Here is a 23,057-nt window from a genome sequence, read left to right as displayed (position 1 = left end):
GCAGGCTTACAGAGGAATCATTTACAGAGGAATTACACACAGTCAAAATACACACACAATTCTTCAGCTGACCGGTAACTTAACACATATTGTTGGACCTTCATCTTGTCTCATGAAGTTGGGTGATCACAGTGGCCATTCTTCAACACTCTAAAATGTGATCAAGGAAGATCGATGATCTTTCAATCAAACAAACAAATATCATGTCCTGCAACGTTCTTCTCAAAAAGGTACATAAAATACAGAAAAAACCTATCATAAGGTGCCCCTGAATATAAGCCGCACCAGCTAAATTTGAGGGAAATTAGAGATTATCCCATATGTAAGCCACAAGTGTTTTAATATTTAATGCTATCTTTCCGGTCAGCTTGTGGGTCCCCGTACACGCAGGTCGATACCGGAGTAGCTGTAAAACATTATCGTTGGTGTTTCTGTTTAAGTTGCTTGTCAGAATAAATGGAGCATTTGTAAATCTCCAAAGACGAGCGGTGTCACAGCGATCCTTCAGCATCGACCCGTAAAACATGGAAGAGATCCGGTCGCACCTTCGTTGGTTCAGCTGTAAGAAGTCCAGACGGCTGGTTCTGAAAAGGTCGTCCACAAAGCTCACTAGCTGTTTCAAACGCGTATCTGGAAGCTTTATGCTTAACACCGTTAGCTTTAAGATGTTTATTTATTTATCTTTTGTTCAACTGTACAAAGATGTTAGATAATGTAAAGTGGTAATATCTAAATCCACAGGTTTTATTTTGTTAGCTTAAATCACGGAGATACGGCTCTGGATAATGACTGGAGACGGGGTTCTTGCCCTCCTTCCTGTGTGGATGTGTGCAGCTACCTGGATATAAGTAATACGTTTCAGTTGGTCTATAATGCGCCCCTGTAAGCTGTACAAGTATTATAAGCGGGGTCCAAAGCAAGTGAGAAAAGTAATGACTTATATTCCAGAAGTTAAAATCAATGTTTCTCATATAAGACTGCACAGGTCCCATAATTAACCACAGTTGTTTGATAGATAAACTAATTATTTCGGGGCCAGCTCACCCCCGGAGTGAAGGTGACTTAACGCCCTCCCCTCATAGTAATATGCTGCTTGTCAGAGTCTAATGGCATATTTGACTTAGAGCTGTTGTGTGCACGGTTGCATCCTTTGATGTATCGCTGCCGTTTGTATCTCATCAGTCAGCTAACCTTGGGGAGAGCTGGGGAGATAAAAGATAAAAGACTTAAGCTATTATGTCTGAATGACTCCTGTCTGAATTTAGCTGTTAAATGGCAGCCCGGCTCCAGCTGCTGCTGAGGACGGTGTCTCAGTCCTTGTCAGGTTGTTGTGTTTGGGTGAGACTCCCAACAGTTCATCATTCTGCCTGTTTGTTGTGTGTTTGCGAACACGAGGAGGATTATGGGACAGTTTCTTGAGAAGAGGAGACAAACACAGACCTCGAGGGTGTAAAAGTTCTTCCAAACTCGACTGTTCACCACTTCCTCCTGTGTCTCCGTGTAGGTATCGCAGTCTGAAGCATTTCAACTACGACGTTTGTCAGAGCTGCTTCTTTTCCGGGCGCACCGCCAAGGGCCACAAGCTCAACTACCCCATGGTGGAGTACTGCACACCGGTGAGGACGTAACACACACCACCGCTCACGTTTATCTCTTCCCAACACACTCACACACTCCACTTAACCATTTAATGAAAGCACGCAGACACACACTTTCAGGCTTTGGTTAGCTCCTATCCCATCCTAATGTTAGACACACCACTGACTCCTCCAGCTCCTGAATATTAATTCTTCTATTATGCATGGTGAGAGACTTCTGAGCAGATTTTAGAGTTTTAATTAATATTCTACTCTCGACACATGCTGTTCCTTTTTTTCTTTATATCTAAAATCACTTTACTTCCTTTATTGCCTGGTTTGAACCATTTTTCTTCATTAATAATCCAAAACTCGTCTGCACCCTGCAGGAGCTAAAACAATGTTCTGTGTCCTGGGAAGCCAGTCAACATGTTTTGGATCTTGGCTGCAAGGACTTTTCACCAACCTCCACCAGCCTCAGTCATGGTGGCCAAACCAGAGAGCTGTTGGCTCCTGTTCCTACAAAGATGCTGGAATGGATTTATATAGCCCAGTTAGTGTTCTTCCACACCAAGCAGGTGTTGGACCTCTCTTTGTGCATTTGGATTATTGTCTTACTGAAACAAAGAAACAGGAATGAAGGACCTTTTTTCATTGTGATGTAAAAGTATCTCCCAAATCAGTTTACATTTCTCCTTTAGACAGGCGAGAAATGTTTTTTATGTTTTTCAAGTTGGAGTAAAAATGAAAAAAGTCTGCAGAACAAGCTGGGTTTTGAACGCCAATACGGTCACGGAACACTCGCCCCTCACCTCAGGTTTTGTCCCTGAGACGCTTCTGCCGGAACCGGAAACCCGCATTGTCGGAGGAAACGAGAGATCGCTAAACACCGGTCTCGGTTTTCTAGGTCCAAACATATTTTGTTGTCCGTGACTTTAAATGGTGTTTTTCTTTTTGAGACTCTAGTAGTTTGTCCTAAACAGTGATGCCAGGAACACGTTACAAAGTCATGTGTTACTCTAATATAACGTCATTTCTCGGTTAGACTAATCTAGCGCGTTACTATTTCCATATTAGTAATCAAATTAGTTACTCGTCCAAGCCATTCTGCGTTGTTTTATCCTTTACTCTGAATTTTTTCTGTTTAGGATAATCCTGAGTGAAGGAAATATAATGTGGCAGAGGAGGAGCCAAGATCAGCTTTGCATAATGTATTTGACCAATCAATGCACACTTTCCTTGCACAAGGGAAGCAGTGTATTGCTTCACCAAACAATAGAACGGCACCGCGATGCCATTTGTTGGAACATAACTCTCACTCGTGGTGCAAAATTAAAACCAACAAAAAAGCACAGTCATATTACTGAATAAACGACTAAAAACATCAAACACAACCCTGCAGTAAAACCCCAACAAAACGCACAATAAAGAACATAAAACTGGAAAGCTGGCTACCCATAATGCACTCTGGAGCCACATGCAGCTCTTTCATCCATCTGATGATGCGGCTCTCTGCTTGTAAAATAATGAATGAATATTTAATTAAAATATATTTTATTTTACTGCATTCATTTTTATCTGAATGCCAATTCTAAATGTGAATCGTCTGCATAAACCTGAACAGGTCCGATGGTTCACAGGTCACCTGCTTGTGCATAATCAGACGTCTCTATAGGAGCTTTCTGAGGATGTGAGATTCTGGACTTTTCCTCTGACAGGCTCATGGATGCGTCGCCACATCGGAGACAGGAACAAGCGCTATTCAGCCAAAGTTTCATAATCAGGGAACATTTTCTAAGTGACAAGTCTCTCTGAGAGACAGGGTTTGGGAAACGCTTCAGTGTGAGGAACCTCCCCGCATGGCTCTGGTTATGCAACACACTCCAAGCCCCCGATCTACACATCTTCAGCTCGCTGTCCACCTCACGTGTGCGCTGACAGCGAGCTGCGCAGAGCTCAGTGTCCAGCTCAGATGTTCTGTTGGGAATATTTTCTTGATTGATGTAGCTACCTCCACGATGTGCGTAACGATAAAAATATCAGTGCATCTGCAGCCTTGAGGTTTCTCCGTCAAAATAAACGATCAAATACCGGAAATATCCAGTCATCGTGAACCCTGTCATTTAACTGTTTTACCTTCTTGTGAAAATTGTTGCTAACAGGAACATTAACTCATTCTCTGCCAGCCGTTTCCTGATCGGTAAAGCCCTTCGCTGTCAGCGTTTCTCACCGTTTTTTCTGTCTTTTTAAGTCACAGAACGTTGTGCACTAGTATGATGTCGACACCAAAACAACCAAAACAAAGCAGAGACTCACCTCTTACATCAGGAAGAATCCATGCGTTTCGAGCGTTATCCATTTTTTCATAATCCGTTGTTGAATTGTGATCAGCAGATGCTTTTCCGGTTCGCGCCTCACTTTTTTTTTACAGCAGCGGCCCAAAACGATCTCCTAACACATGGATTTTCTGCTTCCTGATCACATGACGTGTGACGTACGCGGATGAAGATCGGCTTTAGAGCTGAGATGTTTGTTCTCATGGTGCGGGGGTTCGTTCCGATGCCCACACAGTAAAAACATGCAAATGACGACTTTAGTCGTCATTGGCAGTGAATGAGTTAAACCTGATAAACACCAGAGCCAGGCACACTACGCCGTTATCTCCATCTCTGTAAATGAGGCAAAAACAAGTTGATCGGGTCCTTTTCTTACCCTTTCAACAATGTTTAATGTAAAGTTTAGTTCAGCACAAAGTTTAATTACAACAACCCAACGAGACAGAGCATGGATTTGTATTCTGAACAGTTTAAACATGTTTTAAAAGGAGGCGTGTGTGACGCGTCACCTGCTCAACATTAAAACCACTAACAGGGTGAAAAATATCTTAAGGACTGTCGAAACCCACGTCTGCATTACAGAAAAGGATCATCATAGCTTTTTTTTAATGACTCATGAGGCATTGATTTAAACTAGGGTTGTCACGGTGTGAAAATTTAACCTCACGGTTATTGTGACCAAAATTACCACGGTTTTCGGTATTATCGCGGTATTTTTTTTAAACGTGCTACATTTTCACACAATTAAATAAACCCTGTATGTCAGGAAAATATTGTCCTCAGTTTGTGTCTAAATTTTGCCTAAAATGTATTATTTTGTAATTATGTTGTTTATTTGTTTACATTTTTCCCTGTAGTCTTTAAAATACCAATATTTGCCCATAACTTCTTATTTTATGTCTGTTTGATGTCATCATTTAAAAATATTAGATCAGATGATACTCAGTACTCAAGTAGCCTTCTAATCAGATACTTTTTTACCCTTACTTGAGTAATAAACCCTATATCAGGAAAACATTGTCCTCGGTTTGTGTCCTTCCAGTGAGCTTTGCAGATTCAGTAAAATGTCATAAATTTATAATTATTCTCGGAGAGAGACCAACTCTTATCTGCCCCTGGGAGCCCCATAATGCATAGCGTCATTTCAATATGGGGGTGTCCGCGACACGGTTTATATGCAGGTAGCGGCGCTGTGGCTGCTTTAGTGACTCGTTGCATTCTCCCTCAACCCAAATCCTCGGATCACGCATTTTAGCTAAAACGCTTACGTTAGCTTGCCTTGCGTTGACTGTAGAGTTGCGGGTGATGGTCACGCAGATGTGTCATGAGATTTGAAGTGTTGCTGCCTTTCACAGACACTTTTTCTGCACGTGCTGCAAACAGGATAGCTGTCTTCTATCAACTGTCCCTCGGCATTCTTCAAATATCCAAAAGATGCCCGTACTTCCCACTTTGTCTTCTTTGAGGGATAATAAATGTCCTGAGCGCTGCCGTCTCCTCCTTTGGCCATTATTTCAGCTTTAGCTTCTAGAAAGTTTTGGTTGTAAACAACAAAGCGCGCATGTGCCGCCGGCAACTTCAGTAGATGATACAGTGGCTGGTAAGGGTCACCGCCCCTACACCGCAGCCACGGCAAACCACCGAGATAATATAGTTTTTTTAAAAACAAGACGGTTATTATTATTGTCAACTTTTTTATCGGGGTTTTCCGCTACACCGGTTACCGTGACAACCCTAATTTAAACTAGAGAACACTGCAAATGTATTAAATAAACAAGTAAACCACACCTTTAATAGGCATAAAACATGTTTTAAGCTAATTTGTTTTCCAAATTTGCCATTACAGGTTTATATGTACCTAACCAGGAGTTCCTACAGCTTTAGCGAGCATAAAACCATCTTTATTCCCACACATGGATGCTGCTCATTATATATTAATGTGACTTTATAAAGAGATCTTCTCCCTTCACAGTTGATAATACAAGCTGACACACACCAGCGAGTTTGACTTCCAGTCTTGTCGATTCCTGCAGCATTTTCCACAACCTCCCTCCCAAAAGACCACTGGCTTGATTATAATTTGCATAAGCAAATGGTAAAACACCCATGACAATTTCTACCAGGTGTGCAATATTTAAGTTTTAATGCTGCTCAAAGAGAAGAGCTAGTGGAAAATTTGGTGTTTTATTTTTTTTTATCAAATGTTGAAGGCACCATCAGTATTCTGTTCTAAAATATGTTATCCACAAAGGAGTTTATCATAAGGCAAAACCTGAAATAAAAGTATAAAAGGTTTATATTTTCCTTGTTTATAAGTGTTGTATCAACTCAAATTTAGTTTTATTATCAATTTTAAAGGAAAAATATTGTGTATCAACAGGTATTTTTTGCTGCTAAAGAGCAACTTTAATTCATATATTTTTCTCCAAGTTTATTCAAGCTGTGTGACTATCTGCTCATAACGGCGCTGCTGTCAGACACAAAGCAAAGGCAGATCCCTCCCGACCTCTGAGCGTGTCGCCCAATAGTCCGTGCAGACCGGGTTTGTTTGGCAGAACCGAGTCGATAAAAACTCTTATCATGAATCCTGCTAAACTGGCAGTTATCAGCGTGGTTGAGATCTGTTCTTCTGGGGGAGAAAATACATATTTCTGACAGCATGATGGACACTGGAAGAAATAAATGAATAAAAAATACAGATTAAAGAAATATCTGCACCGAGCAGTCGTGATGTTTAGCTTTATGTCCCCACCGAGCTCTGAGGAACTCTGTTTGGTGGCTTTTTAGCACAAACCACTGGTGGAGATGAAGTGAGAATGGGAACCAAACACAGGCAGGTTGTTGCTTTGTTCTTCAGCTGCATTTCACTCAAAACATGTCCTAGAGCGTACACGCAGGTCGATACCGGAGTAGCTGTAAAACAAAAGGAAATAAAGAGACATGAACATGACGCTCGCTTATCGAGTTGAACTGAATTTATTGGGACTAGCGAGGGGAAAATGACTGGTGTTTATAGGTCCTACCAGAAGGAACTCAAATGAAAAATAAATTATCTTGTTTTATTTCTAGTATTAATTCACATTTGTGCCATTTTTCTCTGGAGTATGAGTATATTTAGTTCTTTGATGCTTATAAACTGTCATGTTTTGGGTTTTAAATCTCTAAAGTCATTAAGAAAATACGAAGTGTGGAGTGTGATGACTTCTGTTCGACTCAGAACAGCCGTTGTGTGGGATTATTGTTCTCCTAGCTGTCTTATTGCCATTTATTCTATCCACCCATCCATTTTCATCCGCTTATCTGGAGTCGGGTCGCGGTGGCAATAGCCTAAGGCGAGAGGCTCAGACTTCCCTCTCCCCAGCCACTTGGGCCAGCTCCTCCGGCGGAATCCCAAGGCGTTCCATGGCCAGGTGAGAGACATAGTCCCTCCACTGTGTCCTGGGTCTACCTGGGCTACCTGGGTATAGAGCTGGTCCAGTGTTCCACGGCCAGGACGAAAACCACATTGCTCCTCCTGAATCTGAGGTTCAACAATCCGACGGATCCTCCTCTCCAGAACCCCTGACTAGATCTTACCAGGAAGGCTCAGGAGTGTGATCCCCCTGTAGTTGGAACACACCCTGTGGTCCCCCATTTTAAATAAGGTGACCACCATCCCAGTCTGCCAGTCCAGTGGGACTGCCCCTGATGTCCACGCGATATTGCAGATCTCATCCACCCCTGGAGCCTTGCCATAGAGGAGCTTTTTAACCACCTCAGCACCAGAGATTTGAGAGGCCAACCCAAAGTCCCCAGACTCTGCTTCCTCACTGGAAGGCGTGTCGGTGGGATTGAGGAGGTCTTCGAAGTATTCTGCCCACCGATCCACAACATCCTGAGTAGAGGTCAGCAGCACCGTCCCCACTATAGATAGTGTTGGTAGCGCACTGCTTTGCCCCCCTGAGGCGCTGGATGTGGACCAGAATCGCCTCGAAGCCATACAGAAGTCTTGCTCCATGGTCTCACCGAACTCCTCCCATGCTTGGGTTTTTGCCTTGGTGACCATCCGAGCCGCGTTCCGCTTGGACTGCCGGTACCCGTCAGCTGCCTCTGGAGTTCCACAGTCCAAAAAGACCTGATAGGACTCTTTCTTCAGCTTGACAGCATCCCTAACCGCCAATATCCACCAGCGGGTTCGGGGGTTGCCACCACGACAGGCACCGACGATCCTGCAACCACAGCTCCAGTCGGCCGCCTCAACTACGGAGGCACGGAAAAGAGTCCATTCAGACTCAATGTCCCCCGCCTCCCCTGGAACATTTTGGAAGTTTTGTCGCAGGTGGGAATTGAAGCTCCTTCTGACAGGAGACTGCCAGACGTTCTTAGCAGACCCTCGCGATACGTTTGTGCCTGCCTGGTCTGACCGGCATCCTTCCCCACCATCTGAGCCAACTCACCACCAGGTAGTGGTCAGTTGAGAGCTCCACCCCTTTCTTCACCCGAGTGTCCAAGACATGCGGCCGCAGGTCAGATGAAACGACAACAAAGTCGAGCTGCGGCCTAAGGTATCCTGGTGCCAAGGGCACATATGGACTCCTTTATGTCTGAACATGGTGTTCATTATGGACAATCCATGACTGGCACAGAAGTCCAATAACAAAACACCACTCGAATTCAGATTGGGGGGGGGGGGGGGGGGGTGTTCCTCCCAACCACACCTCTCCAGGTCTCACTGGCGTTGCCCACGTGAGTGTTTAAGTCCCCCAGCACAACGAGGGAGTCACCGGAAGGAGCGCTTTCCAGCACCCCCTCCAAGGTCTCCAAAAAGGGTGGGTAGTCTGAACTGTAGTTTGGTGCATAAGCACAGACCACAGTCAGAACCTGTCCCCCCACATGTAGGCGGAGGGAGGCTAACCTCTCATTCACTCGGGTGAACCCCAACATGCAGGCACCAACCAGTATGCCCACCCCTGCTTGGCGCCTCTCAGTGGGAGCAACTCCAGAGTGGTAGAAAGTCCAACCCCTCTCAAGGAAACTGGCTCCAGAGCCAGAGCCATGCGTTGAGGTGAGTCAGACTATATCTAGTCGGAACCTCTCAACCTCACACACCAACTCAGGCTCCTTCCCCACCAGAGAAGTGACATTCCATGTGCCAAGAGCCAGCTTCTGTAGCCAAGGATCAGACCGCCAAGGTCCCCGCCCTCGACTACCACCCATCACACACTGCACCCAACCCCTTTGGCCCCTCCCACGAGTGGTGAGTCCATGGAAATGGGGACCAATGTTTCCTCTTCGGGCTGTGCCCGGCCGGGCTCCATGGGTGAAAGCCTGGCCACCAGGGGCTCGCCAACGTGCCCCACCTCCAGACCTGGCTCCAGAGGGGGCCCCGGTGACCCATGTTGGGGCGAGGGAACACGGTTTCCATTTATATAATTCATCATAAGAGGTCTTCAGGCTGCTCTTTGTCTGATCCCTCACCTAGAACCTGTTTGCCATGGGTGACTCTACCAGAGGCAGAAAGCCTCAGACATCTTAGCTCCTAGGATCATTGAGACACTCAAACTCTATAATCATGTAATTACTTGTCACGTTTAGAGTAGGAGGTTGGAACCAAAATGCAGAAATCCCAGAATGATTCAAGGCAGGAGAGGTTTTAAAGAAAATAATTCCTTTATTAAGGAGGATGTGCAAAAATACTCAGCACAAAAAAAGATTAACTTTCAAAAAACTAACCGATAACTCGAAAAACAAACAAAGCTCACACATGAGCAAAGACTCGGGAAATACTCGAGAGGGGAACAACATAGACAATATGACAACGAACCAACAAACACTGAGGGACAAGACAAGAAAGGGCTTTTAACAAAGAGGGAGGCAATCAGGGCACACCTGATCACACCTGTCACACAGGTGACAGGTGTGAGGAGTGAGGTCTGGAGGGAAGACAGTTGCCATTAATATAACTAAATGGGGTGAAGAACTAAAGCAGGGGGAAGATAAACCATAATCTCAAAAGTGCTAAATAACTAAACTTAAAGACTGAGGGCAAAAAGATAAACAACTAATGACTAGCAGGGTGAGGAGGACTAGGGAGTGACTAGGAGGAGACATGAGGGAAGCTTAAAGGGAGCTGCAAAACACAAGAAGACACATGAGGAGAACCTGAGGAAGAACAGGAGGGGGCTGGGGACCAAGGGGACACAGAACATGACAGTACTTGTTGGTCTGTTTTTGGAGTTAGAATCATGCATCTAATTAGATCTGTTTTGGTTTTATTATTTTTATGTTTCATTAAAGCTTTTGTCGTTTTGAGTTTTCTGAGCGATAGTGTCTGGTGTTATTCTATAGAAATAACATTTTTCAGAGTCTCACTAATGCATCCTCAGTGGGTGAACAATAGCAATTAGAGAGAAGAGTTTTAATGGAGCGCTCGCTCCTGTGGTGCAGTTGTTCTGTAGTTGTTGTTTTTGTTCAAGTTTCTGTCCTAAATGGTGAGGATTAGTGAATAAGCCTGTTACACATGTCTGTCATCTGTTTGTGTGTGTGTGTGTGTGTGTGTGTGTGTGTGTGTGTGTGTGTGTGTGTGTGTGTGTGTGTGTGTGTGTGTGTGTGTGTGTGTGTGTGTGTGTGTGTGTGTGTGTGTGTGTGTGTGTGTGTGTGTGTGTGTGTGTGTGTGTGTGTGAGAGAGAGAGAGAGAGAGTGAGGGGGAGAGGGAGAGAGGTGGTGGTGGTGGAATAAATCCTCTGAAAAATGATTTTCCAGACTGGTGATGGTGCGTCGTCTGTTTGCACGACTGAAATTGCGTCAGCAAATTAAGTGTCTAATTGTCAGAACTTACTTCTACATTAACACTGATTACACTTGAACAAGATAAGGAAGAAATACAACCTTCTCAAACAGAAAATCTAAACTTCTTTATTTTTTGTTTTAGACAACATCAGGCGAGGACATGAGAGATTTCACCAAAGTGCTGAAGAACAAATTCCGATCTAAGAAGTACTTCGCCAAACATCCACGCCTGGGTTATCTGCCTGTTCAAACTGTGTTAGAGGGAGACAACATGGAAACGTAAGTAACATTAAAATATGGATTTAAGACAGAGTTTAGCTTGGATTCAAAAGACAAATGTTCATTAATCATCAACCTGATAAGAGTCTAGAAAGCTCTGTTAAAACACAATGTTATTTTTTATTTTTGCATTGAAGACTTTGCTTCTGGATAAAGGTACAGATTTATGAGTGAAAAAGGTTAAACAATAAGAACATTCATTAGGGGTTAGAGACCACATTGTGAATAAAATCAGGGTAATTTGCAAACCAATTGAGACACAATTAAAACACTTTTCGACAGACTTGTGATGAACCTGTTGTTGAAATTTGTTTGCTGTTATGTCATGTGTCACACGAGACCTAAACCTGTTGCAAAAGAGTCATTTGTACCACTCCAGCGTCATTGTTAATGAAATTTAGCAACAGATTCCAACTTCTCCGTCCTACTGGTTGAAAATGGATTTACAACTGTTATAAACAACCCTGCAGCAGCCCGCTGTAGCTAGTGCTAACAACGAGCTAACACAAACATGAGACAGCGGGTACTAAATAAGCCACAAAGTAAAAAGACCCACACTGTTGAACAAAAAATAGAATTAATTACAAGTCCAGCAACAAAGCCAGGTCACCATCAGGCTGGAATTTCATAGTCACCTTTAGTTCCCGCAAACTAGTGTAGGCTGTGCCAATATTCACTCGGGTTTAGCTCTTTAGCTCCAAAGACATTACTCTGATTTTTATTTCCAGGCTCTGCCATGATGTCCCCCCCCCCCCCCAAATATAAGTCTTTCTTTTCTTCTTGCTTATTTATTGTCATTCGGAGAGCTGAAAATGCTAACTGCTAGCCTTTAAATTAGCTACAGGCACAGAAAATACCTAACAGCTGTTAATCTGGTAAAGAGCGCCCCCTAGGGCACCTACCCGCTCCATAAAACTTAAGTGCTGTTTCTAGTCAGCAGAGGGCTGCAGAGTGGTGTCCCATGTGAAGTTGGTAAAGTTTCTAGCTACACAACCACTGAACCCCACTTTTAAAGGAATTGGTTAAAGTGTTAAAACTGCTTAGAGTCGCTTTAAGTTTCCACGGTGGTTTTTAAAACAGCGGAATGGACCCAATCAGCTTCCTAAATTGTTTCTACCGTCCACCTGTTGCTCATAAAATCTGAATTCCCAACAAAAAGTGAGATGGCCACAATGCTGAACTCGGAGATTTGAGGAGATCATTTGCCAGCTCCATCATCTGCAATGACTCTAATTTGCTGCCTAGTTGTAAATCCTCCTGTAAAACTGTTCAGCTTGACTCAAATTGTACAGAAACCTCGACACAACCACTCACTTTCCCAGAGATTATGTCTGAGCTGCAGCTTCTTGCAAAAAGACAAGCTTGTCTAGCATTTCCGCTGCATCATTTAGCAACTTATTACCTTGTTTTTTATCACGTGTTTTATTTTTATCAGCTCCTTCTAGTAATTTCTCAGTATTGCCCTTGAACATTTTGATCTATGTAGCAGCCACTCCACGCACTGACTCACCTGCTGATTTACAAAAGCTCTGGTGGAGTTTGAAGTTGCTCACACACTCACTGCTCAGATGGATTACACCGCCACTTTTATTCCTACCATCCTCAACCGTCCTCCTCCTCTTCACCTCCACTCCACTCTGAAAAATGACTCCTGCAGAGCTGCCTTCCTGATAAATGCCTCTAAAGGGTGGAGAAATTGGTGTGAGAGAACTTTACGAAATATAGCAGAAGGAAAAGGAGACCTGCAGGAATTTTCTGCTGGTTAGCGGTCATTTTCCAGCCTCTTCTTCCTGCGTTAGCTCCTTCCTGTGAACAGAGAGCTGTCCATTGGTCTGAAGGGTTGTGGACGCTGTGAAGAAGCTTCCTGTGATGATTTTAAGGGTTTTGTTTTTGGAAATTCTGTGAAAATAGCACTTTAACTGATGCACATTGTTGAACTGCAGATAGATTTCTGTGTTATTGGTAGAAGTTATGGTCAGGCTCCATTTAGATTTTAACATTTTTAAATTGATCACAAGAGAAAATGAGATTACCGGCTCAGTAGTTGCCCTCCCAACACACCAATTTGCTGCTTTTCTCTCCACTACTTTACTACAATCCCTGGATAATTTTATTATATTCCCGCCCACTCTTGTCCTAATCACCAGCTACTCTCACCTCCGTGCTTCATGTTGCACCAGAAAGGATTCTTTAGATTTGCCGTGTTTGATCATTTTAAAGAAGCACTTTAATAATCTCCCACTCGTGTTTGTTTTTACTGTTCAGGCTTCATGACCAGATGGAGGAGAGGTGTTTGTGCTCCGTTAGGCGTTGCTCAGGCTTTAATGGGCTTGAAAGTGGACCAGAAAGCCGTTGGTGTGATTGTTTTATTTCTGGGAAATTGGACGAACGAGGTTTAGTTAAGGAACAAATACCCTGCTGCACCTCTTTGAATGATATATTTTTTTAACCTTTTACCACAAACGACTGTATTCTCTTTGGTTATTCCCAGTCTAGTCACATCAAAGATGTGGAGGGATGTGTTTTGGGTGAGTCACTCACCGACACAGTCTCGGGTTTTACTTTCAAGCCGTCTAACAACCGACAGGTTGGGGCCAGCAATCACAGATGGGTTTTTTGGGCCTTAGACAGAGGAATAAAAATGGCGCTAACTGTGACAAACTGACTGCCTCAGCATGATGGACCAAAAAGAATTTTCAGATACCTTTCAGGTCAGTCACAGATGAAGAAAAAACCCAGACAAAATGGTACACGCCTGCTGTGCCTTTGGACAAATCTATGCGGTGATGAAAAAGGGCTTGAGAGCTGTTGGAGGTTTTTTCTTAAGGCTGACTCATGCTTCTCCGTCTGCGTCAGTGCGGAGACACGCAACGCCATTATCCATCCTTGCGCAGGGCCCCGGCAGGCACGCAAGTACGTACGGAGTCGAGCCCACTTTTTAAACATCCGTCGAACGAGACGGAGAGCGCAAGCTTGTGATTGGTCAGGGCGCCGCTGTCGTCTACACCGCCGCCATTGCACCCTCAAAAACATAAAGAGAGTCAAGAATAACTAGCGACGGACACAGAGAAGCTTGAAGAATACCTCGCGAAAAAAATATGAATGTTTAATTCCCCCGTGACTGGAGGAGTGAAAAGATGCGTAGCAAGCGTTTTATTTGTGGACAGAAATGACAGGAAACGTGGGTTTAGAGGTGGGGAGCGCATGAAGAGGTGGAGGAGAATGAGAGACAAATATGTCCGTGTTAAAAAGTCTCTTATATACAAAAACACAATATAAACACACTATCTTGGACCGATACATGACAGGATACCACAGAACAGCGCTACGCCCTCTGCTGTCCTGCCGGGGAATTGCTTTGCAACACTCTCCAGGAGACGGAGAAGTATGAGAGCAAAACGCTTCCGTCAATCTGTGCGTATCTGTCCCTTGCGGAGCTGACGGAGAATCATGAACCAGGCTAGAGTCAGCAGTTCTACGTTTTCTAAAGAAGTCCAGAAAAAAAGGAATAGAGCTTTAGTTTGATTTAAGGAAGCATCTTCATGCAGATTTAACACCTGTAGGTGAAAGTTTATTAGAAACATTTTTTAATCGTGAAAATGTTTGGAATTGGAATTGTTCGTCATACGAAAAACTCTTGAAGCTTCATAACTAAATTTCTGTTTATTCCTCAATAATGTCCTCAGGTTGAGGTAAAATAATGCTGCAGAAGGAGTGTTTCAAGATATGAAAGAGCAAATTTGTCTTTTACTGTTTGGTTAGGTTATTATCATAAATACTATCTTAAGTTTAAATTCATCCTTTACTTTGATTTTAATTCTAAGTTGTTTAGGTTTTTTGTAACGAGGTCTCGAGCAGTGTACCTAAAACATTGGCCACATTGAAACTTTTTTTTTTCATTTCTTGTACCGAATTCTTATTTTCTTAAGCCAATTAGTATCAATTACAAAGCTTAAACCATCGTCTGAAAATGTTTTGTATAGTGGCAGGAAAGATGAGGAGAAAGGCAGCCAATGCTTAAAAGTGACAGAGATGCCTTCAGGAATCCTGGAGAACTACTGACGCAGACGAGTGTCAAAAGTTACAAGGTTTAAATGTAAATAAGGATTTTAGCACAGAGGTGCATCATTTGTGGGGCTCATTTCTCATTTTTGACTATGATATGAAGGTTCCTTGTATCTTCATTCCATCAACTGGACAGATTTGTCTCATCTTTCTGCTCCAGATGTGTTTTCTCTCTCTCACCTACTTGGTGGTTTTGACCCAAAAATGTATTTGTGGTACCTTTACCCCCCTCCCCCGCTTCCTTCCGATTTTCCTACAGTCCTGTCACCCTCATCAGCATGTGTCCGGAGCAGTATGAGTGAGTATCTACACCTCGTTTCCAGCCTGGAATGCCTTTTTAAATGACACCACCCCTGCATACTCACCCCACCCCCACTCCCACCCGTCACCAACATCCTCACAACAACTAGGCCGTGACTCATGCATGTTGCTTGACTGCCTGCATGTCTTGTCTGATCCACTGGCTGAACACGTGACCAAAATAGAAAAACTCTCATACTGCATCCTCACCTTCTTCTCCTCCTTAAAACATCCAGCTAGCTGGTCACCGCAGCCGACCTGTCGGAAAGCATCCAGCCACTCTATAGTTCCTCTGTCTGTCTTTAGAATCACCTGATTTGTTTCTAGGTGAAGCTGCATCAGGCCGTTGGGCTGCATGTGTAAACAAATACGTGTGCATGTGCCTTTGAATCTCTTGTGTTGTGAACAAGGCCATGCAAGCATATCCGATCTCATCCATCTCCATTACCTCATTCATCTACAGGCTGTCCCAGACACCCCAGCTCTCTCATGACGACACCCACTCCAGGATAGAGCAGTACGCCAGCAGGTACACACTGGGATTTCCTGTCACCATCTCATCAGTCACAAACACGCACACACACGCACGCAGCAGCAGCAACACTATTTCATAAAAGATAAACTAAATTCCAAAAGGGTCAAAGTTTTCAATCCTTAGACTTTATGCTTTTTTTAAGGAAACTCTTCCTTCAGTAATCGTCATCGTCTTCCTCCGCTTATCCGGGTCCGGGTCGCGGGGGCAGCATCTCAACTAGGGAGCTCCAGACCGTCCTCTCCCCGGCCTTCTCCACCAGCTCCTCCGGCAGGACCCCAAGGCGTTCCCGGACCAGATTGGAGATGTAACCTCTCCAACGTGTCCTGGGTCGACCCGGGGGCCTCCTGCCGGCAGGACATGCCCGAAACTCCTCCCCAGGGAGGCGTTCAGGAGGCATCCCGACCAGATGCCCAAACCACCTCAACTGGCTCCTTTCGATCCGGAGGAGCAGCGGTTCTACTCCGAGTCCCTCCCGAATGTCCGAGCTCCTCACCCTATCTCTAAGGCTGAGCCCGGCCACCCTACGGAGGAAACTCATTTCGGCTGCTTGTATCCGCGATCTCGTTCTTTCGGTCATTACCCAAAGCTCATGACCATAGGTGAGGATTGAGACGTAGATCGACCGGTAAATCGAGAGCCTGGCTTTCTGGCTCAGCTCCCTCTTCCCCACGACCGCCCCCATACCCACTTTGTACCACCATTGCGTAATCTTTAGTAAAAAACACACCATTGCGCCACATTACTGCCACGGTCTGACAACTCTTGGACGACCTAAAGCTCCCTGATGCCGGTTCAACGTTGCAACAAATTGGCTGCATTGTTTTCCAAAAGAGGCTATGATTTCTTTAGAAATCCATAAAATGATGGCCTTCCCCTGTGTTGTGATATAATGTTGACAATACGTTGTTTTTTTGTTAGCTAAGCTGGTCCCTAGTTCCACAGATGAATTGAGCGCAGCTCAGCATTAGCGTTAGACATCCGCTTACGTACAGATGTCAATCACAGAGCATGCACAAGCATTTGAGGACATACATAGCCAGATGCAGAGCTGGTGACGTTTCTTATGGACAAGTCTTTTAAATATGTATAAACGAATAAACGGCATAATGTGTGAAAAGGGGCTGCAACAAACAATCATTTGGATCATCGATGAATCGGATTAAATGGGAAAATAAAAAAATTGCTTGTAAAACATTTTTCTGTCATTCCTTTACTTTAACAACAGAACATGATTAGAAAATTGTTCAATAGGGTGCAAAACAACATGCTATCACCATAATATATCCACAAATAAACTATGATCAGTCAAATTTAATGTATTTCATTAACATGTTCAGTAGTAAGCTACTGGAAATGCTAATAACGTTTAATTTCTACAGCTTAAAATGTAATGGAGACATATCTATAATGCACGGGTTAACAATAATCCGTTGTAAATTATGTTCACAGATAGACGCGTTTGTGAATTAAATGCTACAATGGCTTGTCATTTTGCTTAAGCATGTTGCTTTAACAAACCTCTGCTTTGCCATTTTATCGACTCAAAAAGTTCAGTTTTTTTCTTCTCCGACATCAACTGTCAGCACATCTGGAGAGTCCTAGTTACGGAGAGGCTGAGCCCAATTTCTTTTAAATGACATTTCTTTTTCAGCTTTTCAACTGGAGTTTCAGAAAACGATCTCCACCAATTATTTATGCTCATCTGTACATTTCCTGATGTCTGCTGTTTTCTGTAAAAACGTAAACATCTTCTGGCTCCTCGTTTGTCTGCACCAAATGTCAGATGCCTGTCTGGGCATCCTCTCTAACAGCCGTCCCCCTTTAGGCTGATGACATTCAGCGTTTTCAGCTGTGATCAGAGTAGCAAACAGATCGGCTTGATAACCGCTTTAAAAGAGCGTGCTCATGCTGGCGTTCCAGCTGATCTGCTGCTGCTCGCAGATTAATATCCTGTAATGTTAGATGTTTTTAAGCAAGTGGAAAATGTTTGATCTTTCCTTTAAGATAAACTTCTAAGTAGCCCAAATGTTCTCATCCAAAACAAGAACTAATTGTTTCAGATTCCTGCCATATAGAGCTTTAATCAGTATGGTTTATCTGAGCTGTAATCTCTAATTGGCCACACACCATTAACCTTTGCTTAGTGTCTCCGGCTGCATTGCGTCATCAGCAGAGACACATTTGAGCCCTGGGAATAACAAATCAGATGACACAAAGACACTAATGTCAGACATTACACTGCTGCTCGGTGAGATTTCTGACTTTTCCCTCCAGTCATACCCTGTCACAGCTCAGTTTCAGATTTAATTACGGATCATTTTACTAATCTGTTGGACAAGCCTGCTCTCTATACTGCAGGGTTTAAATGAAGACAAGTTTGGCTTCATTAACACGACTGCATTGAGTGGAGCCGTGGTTCACCCCAAAAATGAAATAAAATAAAAATCCCAGCTGCAGAACATCTGTTAGGCTTATCAGTCTGGACAAATTTAGATAAATCTTTATTTTTTCCTCATTACTGCTTTGGTTGTTTGTCATCCTGCAGACCTTACTACATGTTTTAACAGCGTAGATGTCCTCGTGTTCTGCATCCTAACGAGGTGTTGGACACCTCTTACTGTTTTGGTGTTAACCCGTTCTTCTCACTGATGATGGTTTATTTGTCAGGTTGGCTCAGATGGAGCGATCCAATGGCTCTCTGCCCACCGACAGCAGCTCGGCCACGGGAAGCATGTAAGTCTTTAAGGCTCATTTCTTAGAGCTGACCGGGTTTTCAGAAGCACGTCAGCATCGATACAAAATGTTTGAGACGTATAATAAAGCTGCAACATGAATTTAGATTTAGGTTTAAAAACACTTAAAATAAGTTTGATATTTAATTTATGTTTTTCTAACATTTTTAATGGAAATTTACAACATTTGGGTGAACTTTTCTTCAGAAATAATCAAAGTCCAACATATTTCTCCATCACCTCTACGCAATTTCTATAAATATTGCAACACAAGAATGAATTAACCAGAAATGTTATTTTGCAGGTTTTTGAGATTTTATGGACATTTTTAATTAACTTAGATGATAATGCCATGAAACCAAATGCATTTTATTCACATTAAAAGAGAATTTTTTTTGGAGCCTTTGAATCTTGACTTGTATTTAATGTGGTTCTTATAATGTTTATTCTTTAGTTATGAACTTCACTCCTATGAAGTTTTGGTTGCGCATTTGGAACCGTTTTCAATTCCTGTCCTGCTTATTCAACTGGGGATAAATAATAAAAGAAACCTAATTGCATAAAATGAAAAAAATCTATTTCTAGATTTTATTCACCAGTATGCAGTCTATCAGCTAACGAAAGGGTAAAATAAATTGTCTTGTTTCTATATTTGGTTTAATTTTCAAATTTCTACAGTCAAAACAAATTTTTTTATTGATTTGAATTTTTAATTTGAAGTAAACTCTAAGTCAACACTCAAAGTCCTAAAGATCCATTAAAGGTGTGGTTGACCGAAAAACCATTGTTTTTTTCCTCCCCGCATTAGATTTTGAGAATAGACGGTGAAACTGTAGGATTTGACAATTCTCACAGGTCTACATCACACTGGGAATTAACATTCCTGGACTCACCCATCTTGACTCACCACGGGGAAAGCCGTTGTTGGTTTAGCGTCCAGGAAACAGAGAATGTCTTGACTCGTGTACGCTAACTGTTAGCATTAGCAACTTCACCACACAGCAGAAGCTCCTCCAGGCTTGTGTTATTTACGGAGATAAAACATCAATGTTGCAAGTCGGTGGTAGAGTCGCGTTGCTGTTCGCCAATCAGAGGCGAGATCCATAATTTTGTTCTTTTTTTTCTTTGCAAAGCACAGTAAAAAATAGTTGTTAACCTTGAAGCTGACGTGTTTCGGTTAGCGACTCTAGCCATCATCAGAGCTCGCCGCGTGGTGGCGTCACGTCCGACAAAAATTTTTTACTGCGCTGTGTAAAAAAAATGAACAAGTAATGGATTATGAAGTTGTACACAGAACAAATGTACAAAAGAGGTGAGCTGTCCAAATATCGGCTAAAATGACAAAATCCTGCTGTCTGAAGCTCAGCTGTGATGTGAGCAACTTTTTGTTCCAAGAAATCTGGTATATCCCCCCAACCCAACCCCCATCCCACCCAGAAACAATTTACAAGGCATTCCTTCCTATTAGAGAAAAAATCATTGATTAAACAAGTCAACCACTCCTCTAAATTGGTTGATATTTGGTTTTGTTGGGAAGTAAACAGGTGTGCCTGCCACAATAATAAAAACCCAAGGCGTTTCTTTGTTTTAGTGCATAGAAATCAAACAAGAATCATGCAAAGCTGCTTAAAGATTAATTTATATTGTAAAAAGCCTGGATCTCAGACAATAACACCATGAATCATCGTAAAAAAAACTTTCACTGAGCAAAAAAGGAACTCACAAAAAGGTCTGACAAGTAGTTTTAGTAATAGATTTCCTGATTATTTGTGTGAGTGCGTGTCTATCTACTGCAGACCTTTCAGGTGGAAGGACGTGTTGGTCACTTTTAAAACTCGTATTCTGAAATGAGTTCCCGAGGTTTAAAAGCTCTCCGACACACAGTAGTGTGTAAAGAATCAGATACACACAATAAGATGGAACACAGCTGTTATTGTGTAACTGTCTTTGGAGGAAATTAGTTTTAGTGATGGATTTAGATTTGTGCACACATGTAGAATGAATTGTGGCACTTTAATGCACCTAAGAGGTTTCAAATGTGTGCAGCATAACACTCCTAAAATCCATACAAGTGTGTTTTAGAATTGCTGCTGGGGAGCTGGAAGTTTCCTATCGTGCTGCATCAAAAGAAGAAAGTTCAGTTTGGGGTTTGTGGAAGGGAAGTTTTTTAAAACATATTTTTTCTTACACAACGCTTGAAAGACGGTTAACACCTTGGAGAATCTTCAGGAGGGATAAAAGAAAACATGAAGCCCCGTTGTGTTTCAGATTGAATCCCTTACTGGATCATAGTGCTTAGAAAACTGTTGTTAACAAAGAAGAAGTCCATCTAAGGAGACGCCGTCCACTATCATTGTTGCGAAGAGAATCACTTTAGAGACAGGAAACATTTAGATGTGCAGGTAACGGCAGGAACGGAGCAGGGTTTATTTCCCTCTTAACCCTCCCAATGTCTTCATGGGTGACTCCGCCAGGAAAGTTGACCATTGAGCAGGGTTGATGGTTTATCCCTTGAGGTCCACGTGGCAGGGGTGAGGTGGTGCTTTTTTTACCTTGCTGCTATGCTATTCCCATAGCAGAAAGGTAAAAAAGAAACCTTTTATGTGTTTTAAAAAAGAACCAACAATGCAGTACCCTAAAGATGCTATACCTGCGCCCTATGTACTTTAGGCGTAGGGTTATATGTGTAATGTATAAAGCTGCCAATATTTTTCAGCAACATTTTGATGGGCATTTCCAGAGATTATTGGTAAAAACTACATGTTGTCTCTTTAAAGTCTTAAATAGTTCATCTAAAAGACAAGTTTAAAATATTATAATAAAGTTCCAAAATCTAGAAAACAACATGACTGCCTATCACCAACCACAGTTTAAACCTGAGATTTAATCTGAGATTATACTGATAAATAATGGAATTATAGCAATTTTGGTCACACCTTAAAAGAATCGCCATGAATTTCACTGAAACACTAAATATCTCTCAACTACTGTCAGACCCTCTGAGGCAAAAATATCATAGGCTGTTCATGATTTGGGCCTTGAGTAAACTTCTACAGAGAATCAGTGGAGTCTTCTAGAAACCAGTAGAGTGAATTTCCCCACTCAGATTCTTTTAAAGCAGCAGCTCTTCTTCTCTTTCCAGTGCGTCCTTCTACACGCCTCAGAAAACGGGATTTCAGTTAAAATATTCAGTTTCGTCTCCATAACACATCTGTTTGTTTGCGAGGACACACGTGTTCCCAGAAACCATTCCCATGCTTGATGGCAGCAGCTACTGAAATCAGCATGTTTGTGCTTGCTAATTACACGCGGCTCGTGTTTTCTGATGGTTTCAGTCCTGCAAACACCCATTAGGACTTGCTGCCAGTTGCCCAGTTTATCTGTGGTGTGTGTGTGGACACTATCAGTTTTAGTCCTTCTGTCCTTTTTTGTTTTTTGTAGCTTTAATCTAAAAGGGAATCTTTAATTAGTAAATTTGTGTTTTCTCTGACCTCCAGCTAAACGCGGCGTTGTCATTAGTGCCTCGGTTATCTCTCTTTCCATTTTCAGCTCCTTTTCATGTCTATTTCTTCTCCTTTGTTCTTGTTCCTCTTCATTTAATTTCTCCTGCTCTTTCTCTCTGAACCACCTCCATTACATCTTTTCATCTCCCTCTCCTCCTCTTTTCAGCCTTTCATTCTTTTTGATTGTAGACTAATCAGGTTTTACCTTTAGGTACTGGCAACCTTCAGTTGGAACGCTGTAAATGTAAACCTCCAACCGCTTCACTCATTCCTGAAACACACCAAAAGCAACATTTAACCACAATCCTGCTCAGACCATCTCTTATATCACTCCATCACTCCATTTTTTTGTCTTTCCTTTTATTCCTGTTTTTCTGCGTCTTTATCTCTGGCTGTTTTTCTTTGGGGCGTAGTCTCAGCAGCAGATAAATCAGCAGTGTTCATCTTAAGGAGAGCCTGTTTTCTTAGTGATAGCTTTGATTGAAGACTGGAGATCATCGTTGTTGGATTAAAACCTTAAAAGTCCCCTCAGGGCTCTCGTCCTCACCAAGCACAACTCTAAACTGCAGCGATCTGGGAGCCTCACCATTATTTACATTTAATTCCTCTATTGTACCACTTGGATGCTCTCCTCCATCATCATTTTTCAGAGGCTGCTATTTTCTGCCGGTACACCATCGTCTCCAGTGTTTTCACTGCACTCTATGTCCTTGGAGGTGCTTTTGAGGAGTTTTTGCCCCATATAGCTTCCATTTTCACTTGTAGTGGTCCTATTGTTTCCTGGATCCCCCTGACTCACCTGGAACCTGCCTAATTGGTTACTCAGTGTTAGCATGACCCCGTTGCCAACCCCTAGAAAACGATACCAGTTCTCAACTTTCTCTCTTGGAGCCTTTTTTTTCTCTATTTTTCCTGTCAGACCACATTTCAGAGAAAAATATGTTAGTGTGTGGAAGGATTTC

The 23,057-nt window shown here is 42.7% G+C and overlaps 1 protein-coding gene across 13 annotated transcripts in view; it reads left to right on the top strand.

Moving 5' to 3' along the window:
* utrn (utrophin) overlaps nucleotides 1-23,057 on the top strand; it is a 208,672-nt gene that overhangs the window by 173,292 nt on the left and 12,323 nt on the right. For 10 of the 13 annotated variants that reach the window (XM_015947254.3, XM_015947253.3, XM_015947252.3 and 7 more), the window contains 5 exons: nucleotides 1,505-1,616; nucleotides 10,824-10,960; nucleotides 15,285-15,323; nucleotides 15,789-15,854; nucleotides 18,528-18,593. In XM_015947254.3, the coding sequence (XP_015802740.3) occupies nucleotides 1,505-1,616; nucleotides 10,824-10,960; nucleotides 15,285-15,323; nucleotides 15,789-15,854; nucleotides 18,528-18,593 (420 nt within the window). The remainder of the gene's footprint in view (nucleotides 1-1,504; nucleotides 1,617-10,823; nucleotides 10,961-15,284; nucleotides 15,324-15,788; nucleotides 15,855-18,527; nucleotides 18,594-23,057) is intronic. The other 3 variants (XM_015947257.3, XM_015947259.3, XM_015947261.3) reach the window with 3 other exon arrangements.

This window comes from Nothobranchius furzeri, chromosome 2 (assembly GCF_043380555.1).
Source record: "Nothobranchius furzeri strain GRZ-AD chromosome 2, NfurGRZ-RIMD1, whole genome shotgun sequence".
In the NCBI taxonomy this organism is placed as follows: domain Eukaryota; kingdom Metazoa; phylum Chordata; class Actinopteri; order Cyprinodontiformes; family Nothobranchiidae; genus Nothobranchius; species Nothobranchius furzeri.
This window is presented reverse-complemented; position numbering and strand designations above follow the sequence as displayed.